The sequence below is a fragment of the Chaetura pelagica genome, unplaced genomic scaffold, assembly GCF_000747805.2.
Source record: "Chaetura pelagica isolate M959 unplaced genomic scaffold, ChaPel_1.0 scaffold123, whole genome shotgun sequence".
NCBI classification, from domain to species: Eukaryota; Metazoa; Chordata; class Aves; order Apodiformes; family Apodidae; genus Chaetura; species Chaetura pelagica.
Genome location: NW_009953295.1, coordinates 320308 through 327502, shown reverse-complemented (window position 1 = coordinate 327502; position 7195 = coordinate 320308). Strand labels below are relative to the sequence as shown.

The 7195-nt window shown below is 38.5% G+C and overlaps 1 protein-coding gene across 1 annotated transcript in view; it reads right to left on the bottom strand.

Annotated features, from left to right (window-relative positions):
- IL1RL1 (interleukin 1 receptor-like 1) overlaps positions 1-6857 on the bottom strand; it is a 28486-nt gene extending 21629 nt beyond the window's left edge. Inside the window, exons 1-5 of the mRNA XM_009997883.1 lie at positions 6791-6857; positions 3632-3833; positions 3163-3331; positions 2917-3079; positions 985-1053 (exon numbers count right to left, since the gene is read on the bottom strand). Of these exons, the coding sequence (XP_009996185.1) occupies positions 985-1053; positions 2917-3079; positions 3163-3331; positions 3632-3833; positions 6791-6857 (670 nt within the window). The remainder of the gene's footprint in view (positions 1-984; positions 1054-2916; positions 3080-3162; positions 3332-3631; positions 3834-6790) is intronic.
- Between the last annotated feature and the right edge of the window lie 338 nt (positions 6858-7195).

Genomic DNA, 7195 nt, shown 5'->3' with positions numbered 1-7195 from the left:
GGAATGCAAGTCAACTTGGCAAGTCCCTGAGCACACGACACCTAAAAAAGGGCCCTGGGCTCCTGCAGTTCCTTCTACCAGAGCAGTCTTGCTGTAGGACAGAAACAGTGTAGTGGTAATTAACGTTCCTTCTCCTGGTGGCCCAGATTCACTTCACCTGCCCTGGGAGACCTGTTTATGTTTCAAATGGGCTCAGTCACTTTCTGGAGAGGTCCGCCTTCCTCCACTGACAATACAAAAGCCCCAGCCGGCTCTTACTCCTACCACAAGCACCTTGCTCTGATGCTGCAAGTTATGCTGAGTGAATCTGAGCCACTGAGAGCATCTACAGTCCTAAATAAAAGGGATCCAGGGAGCAAGTTCTTCATCACAAGCTCTCCAACCTGCTGTTTCTAAGTTCACTCCTTCAACTCCTTGGTCCTTTCAGTCCTTCCAGTACCTTCCAATCACACAGGTCTGCTCAAAGCCAGCCAACATGGACACGAGCCAGGCATTACTCCTTGGCCTCAGGGCCAGTGACCAGTCCCTTGCACTCCTTCTTTCATGAACAGAGGCACAGCCATTGTCTCCATACTGAGACTGCAAGTAACCAGCAGTATTTCTAGTTGCAAGAATAGTCCATCCTTCTCTCTTAGGGGTACCATCAAGCAGTTTCAAGGGATTTAGCTAAAGCATTTTTGAAGTGGATGGAAGCTGTCACTCCTTCATCTAAGATACAATAATTGACTATATGAGTAATCCCAGCCTATACCAGAGAGGGTAGAATGGGTTATTTAAATCCCCTTAAATTGCTGCTTAATGCTAAATAACCCATCAGTTGTATCGAACTTCACATCACTGTGCCTGAGATAAATTAAATCTGGTAAACATGGTGATATGAAACCATTAAAAAAAAAATCCATCATTAAATCCTCTTGAAGATCCCTGTGTTCACTAAGCCATAACAAAATGTTAATTTATAAACAATTTAAAGTCTGTACTTACCGAGCTCCACTTCTATTACTTCTTTATTCTTTGGAAATAAAATTTGAGGCTGTAGAGGTGAGTGTTTTTCTTTAGCTATAGGAAGGGAAATAAAGTATGTATTAGAAAAGCATGAAAATGCATTTTCTAAGTTAAATATTATATTAAGATCCCAGAGCAGAATTGCACACTAAGACTACAACAGTGTTTCACACGTCTCTTGGAAATATCTGGTTTTATTCCTGCAACCAAATATTTCTGGATTCCTTCTGACACTTGAGAAATTATTCATATACATGATATTAAATAGCTAATATGTACTTCTAAGCAGTATCTGAAGTGGTGACTCTCTAGCCCACAGCTAACTGCCACTGTGCAGCCTGACAGCTGGACACATCTGGTTCCCAAGACCCTGTCTCTGCTGTCTGCACATCACTGCTGCACACAACTGCTTCCCTTTACACCAGTCTGCCAGGACATTGAGCATCCCTTATCGTTACCTCCTAGAAGGAATGATACTTTTTCTTTGACATATTTATTTTCTGTCCCCACTAATAATTGTTATGGACAGGTCCAAACTACATCCAGCCACTTGAATTGAATGACGCATTCAGATCCTTCAGGGTATTTTTCCCCTTGATGTATGTTTCTTCTTTTCTTGTCCTTTACACTGATTTGTACTTCCCACACTAAACACATTGCTTGGTATCCTTTCCCTCATTACGTTTCTCCATCTCTAGGCACCTCTGCAAATTCCATAACCATACTTTCCTAAAATAACAATCTGTGTTTAACCCTCTGGTTCCTTGGCTGCCAGAAAAGCAATTCTCTTCACCCATCCTAACTGGTTCTAATTTTCATTAGCTGGATATGTTAAAAAAGAAGTCAGGAGAAGAGAAGTTCCTAGCTAGCTGACTATGATGAGTTCTTAACTGCCAGCATTCAGAGACATAAGGTCCTATGGGTCAGTGTGGATCTGCAAGGCAACATCATAAACAACTATTACCAAAACAAAACATCTCCGGACATCAGCATACTAATTTTAAGGGATGTTAAAAACTCAAATAAGTTGCCACTAAGTACTTTATATTTCATAAAAACTGGAGCAGACCTGACACACCTAGCTCAGATTTCACATTTGAGGTTGCAATCACTGATTTCTGCAATGATTTCAAAAGAAAGTCAGATTAACTTCTAAAAGAAGTAATCTACCTGGACATAATAAAGACTTTTGAAAATTTTTATGCCTTTGGGCCAAATAAAACCCAGCAATTTTTATTACGACTGAGACACAACATTATTTTTGACTAGTTAGAGAAGTTTTTATGAAAGTACATTCAAACAAAACCTGTTAGGCGGAAAAGTGTCAGGTAGACAAACAGGGTATTACAGGGACAAGGAAGAAGAAAGGCACGACACCTCCTAAGGTGTCACTGTAACAGGTCTCAGCTCAAAACTGTCTGCTGTCCATCTCAGAATAATCAGAACAAACTCATCTGCTGAGATCTGGACACAGTAGCAAAAACTGGAATTAAATCTCCTACGCTCAAAGCCTTCCCACAGCAAAAAGGTCTGAAGTCAGTCTGCAAATGAGTATTATCTATCTTTAAAAAAAAAACAACAAACCACACACAACTGAAAACAAAGCTCCCCTACCTCAACCTCCCCAAACCCACCCCCCCCCACCAAAAAAAAAAAAAAACAAACAAAAAAAAAAACCTTTATAACTAATTTTTTACTGATTGCAAACTGGACACATTTTCTGTGACCAGGTCTTCATTTGGATCCCCATCCATAAAATTCACTGAAAAAAAAAAAAGCTGATCTAATTTTTCATTAAGAAGAGGAAACAAACCAAAGAAACTCTTTTTTTCTTTAATGTACAAACAAAACTTCTTTTACTTTTAAGATATTAATCTTTTCTCAGTTTAGCAAGCAAAATGACTGTCTTACCCTTACTTATGAAAATTCTTGTTGCTGATACGTTAAACACATTTCCTTTGTGAGTGTAGATAAACTGACAAGTATAATAACCATCATCCTCCTTTCTTGGCTTGTTAATAAAAATGTATTTTTCTTCCTTGATGTATCTCTCTCCCTGAAGAGGTTTGCAGTCCTGGAAAAGAAAACTTTGTTTGGCTCCAAATTGCTTCTCACAGTAAACTGATCAACAACTGGCATGATTAGGGTTTTATTTACCTTATACCACTGGATGATAGTGGCATTCTTATAATTGTCAATTGTAGGACAAACTATTTTTCCTCTTCCAGTGTCATTTGGATAACGAATCTGACTTGGGAAACACACTCCTTTTTTGTATGGATGCACCTGCACACTCATGTTGAATGACTTCGTGTGATTATTTGAACTTTTAAAATGGAATAAAAGTATGTCAATGTTAGTATTTTGATAAGGATTATACTAAATAATTGTAACAAATCTGAGTTTTGCTTTTTATAAACATATGGATGGTTAAAGTAGTTCAGTGACAGATTTAATGTAGTGGCCAGTCATAAAACAGCAATTGTAGAATGAAAAATTATATAAATTGGTGTATAGCATGAAAAATTGGCATCAATAGATATCATAGATAATAATTAGACGATATCATTAAAACATGTGGGTTTTTTCTAGTCTTATGCCTTTCACTTTTCAGTGTTGTACTTACAAAAGTATAACACAAGTGTAGTTTCCAGAATCCTCTCTAGAAGTTGGCAGAAACCAAAGAAATCGATTTAAGGAAAATATTCTTGATCCCTCCTCTTCTGAAGGAATTATTTTGTTAGTATCCGTGTAATACCAGGTGGTTTTCACAGATGAACTCCATCGGGGACATTTTATAACTAAAGCCTCACCTTCCATTGCATCAACTGCAAATGAACAAAACACAAAATTCTCAGATGAATTAAAAGCAAACTTATTATCACTGTTGTGTTTTTTTTCAATTAAAAAAAAAAAAAAAAAAGTCATTTACCTTGAGTTATGGAGCCACTTTTTTGCAAAAATAGTAATTAATGTGTGGGACAGAACAATAAAAAAAGAACCCAAGATTCAAACCAAAGATAGACTAAAAATATGAGGGCTTAATTGAAAAACAGTAATTTCTTGAAATTAACTTCTTATGCAAATCTTTACTGTACATCCTGACTTTAGTCAAAACAGGAATTTAAACACAAAACAGAGCCCTGGCTTTAATGTTATTCTATGAAGTTAACTTTCCTTACTCCAGTGTAGTTTAAGATTTATTTATACAACAAAATAGAGATCTTGCTCTGCCTTTTTAATATAGAGGAAGGAAACCAAGATTTTTTTCTTTTCACTGAAGAAAAAAAAATAGTAGAAGGAGGAAGCCTGTAGATAATATCATCAGAAAAAAAAAGAAAAAAAAAAAAAAAAAAAAAGGACAGAAGCCAGAACAGCTTCCTTCTGAAGTTAACAAAAATGTGAAGAAATAAAAAAACACAAAAGTAGCAGACTGAAGGAATCTGATGGGAAGATGAAAAGATGCCAGAAAGTAATGAAAGACAAATAATAAGCATAGGAAGACAAACCACACAAATTCACACAAAAGAAAAAAGAAGGAGTTGGGAGTGAGTCACTAGTTTTTTTATTTTATTTAACTGAGTATATGTCTAATTTCAAGTACTGACACTCATCCAGAAACACTGGGCTCATGCAGACTGCATGAAGTTCAACCACGCAAAGTGCAAGGTCCTGCACCAGGGTCAAGGTAATTCCAAGTACAAATACAGGCCGGGTAGAGAATGGATTGAAAACAGTCTGGGAAAGAAGAACTTGGGAGTAATCATGGATGAGAAGCTCCACATGAGCCAGAAATGTGTGCTTGGAGTTCAGAAAGCCAACCCTGTCCTGGGCTGCATCAAAAGAAGCACAGCCAAAAGGGCCAGGGAGGTGATTCTCCGCCTTTACTTGGCTCTCATGAGACCACACCCGGCATATTGTGTCCAGATCTGGAGCCCCAAACACAAGAAGGATATGGAGCTCATGCAACAAGCCCAGAGGAAGGCCGCAAAGATGATCAGAGGGCTGGAGCACCTCTCCTAGGAGGACAGGCTGAGAGAGTTGGGGATATTCAGCCTGGAGAAGAGAAGGCTCCAGGGAAACCTCATAGCAGCTTTCCAGTACCTGAGGGACCTGCAGGAAAGCTGGGGAGGGACTTTTTACAAGAGTGTGTAGTGAAGGGACAAGGGGAAATGGATTAAAACTGGAAGAAAGGAGATTTAGGTTGGACATTAGGAGGAAATTCTTTAGTGTGAGGGTGGTGAGACACTGGAACTGGTTGCCCAGGGAGGCTGTGGCTGCCCCGTCCCTGGAAGTGTTCCAGACCAGATTGGATGGGCCTTTGAGCAACCTGGTCTAGTGGGAGGTGTCCCTGCCCATGCAGGGGGGTTGGAACTAGATTGTCTTTAATGTCTTTTCCAACTCAAACCATTCTATGATTATACCATTAATCTAGCAATTTTGACAGATACTTAACTGCTCAGGCATCTGAATAGTGAACTGGCTGTTGAAAACAGAAATACTACAGTTAAATTGCGTCTTGGAGAAGAGAAAGATGAGAGAATAAGCATGGATGGGGATAGGACAAAGATGGAGATTGGCAGAGGACCTACAGTAGATAACAGAGCAAAAAAAAATGAGAGCAGGTAACCTAACAGCTAAAGAAAACAGAAAATCTCTACCAAAAATGACACTTTAGGTGAGTATTGCCACCACCTGGCTTCAGACATGTAGGTACACAGTTCAGGTGGTGAGTCTCCTTACAGGGTGAGCCCTTGGCTTCTGCTCTGGTTCTTTCTGAAGAAGGGACCCATCTCCACCAACATTATATGTACCTTGCTTACTAATTCAGACACCTAAATTAGCTGCATCAGGTGTGAGTGAGCATCCACAACTCTTGTCAGTTTAACAGCCCTTCCATCCATGAGCCTTGCAAAGACAGTGAGACATACCAGGGGGATCAGCCTTTGCCCCACCAAAGACTGAACATAATATCTTGAAAATACAGCTTTCTTCATGGAAAAAATATAGCAGGGCAGGGCACACACAGAAGATTAGAGGTCTCATTTAAATAAACTCAGTGACATCAGTGAAAATTATCTTGGTAAATTCTTCCACAAAATTTGGCCTCTTAATAAATACATTTTTTTTAAACTTAGCATTCCTACCATAAAAGTGAGAATATGGGGAAATACTCCAGGATCATGTCTTACAATATTTTTCAGAAAAATAAGCAGCTCAGCTGGAGACTAGAACTTTCCAAGCACTTTGTAATGCTCTGCCACTGGTCAGCACTGCTCAGCTGAGTCAGTAGAGCTGACCTGTCAGAAAGAGCTTACTGTTTTGAAAATCCTCCATGTACAAGGAAATGTTGTTGTTACGTTACACTTGTGTGACAATACCCGCAAAATCAGGACATTAAAAAGCATTTTTAAAGAGCAAAGCACCCAGTTGCCCTCTGAAGTGGAATTTAAGCATGCTCATGGAGATTTTGCCCAGTTGGGGCCTGAAACACCAGCTACTCTCAAATGCTTAAAAAAAAAAATAAAAATAATTTTAAAAAAAAAATCTGCTTGCAGAGATCCCAAGAAGCTGAGGCAGAACCTAGATTTAACGTCACAGAAATAGATTCTGTCAGTGCATTTTAATATACAGACAAAACACATAAAGCTGGTTTTTAAGATGCAATTTGTGGCTTGAGATAAACTAGCTAATTTTAAACTTCAAAAAATTATCAATTTGGGAACAGCCTACATATTTCTACAGGATAAATCTCATCAGAAAGTATTTTTGAAATGTGACTTACATGTTTCAGATGTCATGGAAACTGAGAGGAAGGTAGATAGGAAGATCAAAAGTATATACTCCATCATATTTCTAAACCAAAAAAGAAAAACATTGATAACTCAGAATATACTCTGACTGCATCAGTTATGCTGTTGCCATGGTACTGAGGTACATCCACTAACAGATAGTGTTATCATGCAATGATAAAATGCATCATGTGAGCTGTTCTATACAGAGTGTGTGTGTAGCAGTGGTTTTGCAGCTTTCAGATGATGCTCTTTGATCTCTAATCAATGCTATAGTTGATGCTCTTTTGAAACTATTGCTATGACTTAGTTTAATAGGGGTGGGGGAACTACTCTGTTCTGGTGGGCAGATGCCTCTTCTTGCTTAGTTGTTTTTTTTTAATTATTTTTAAGGAAGC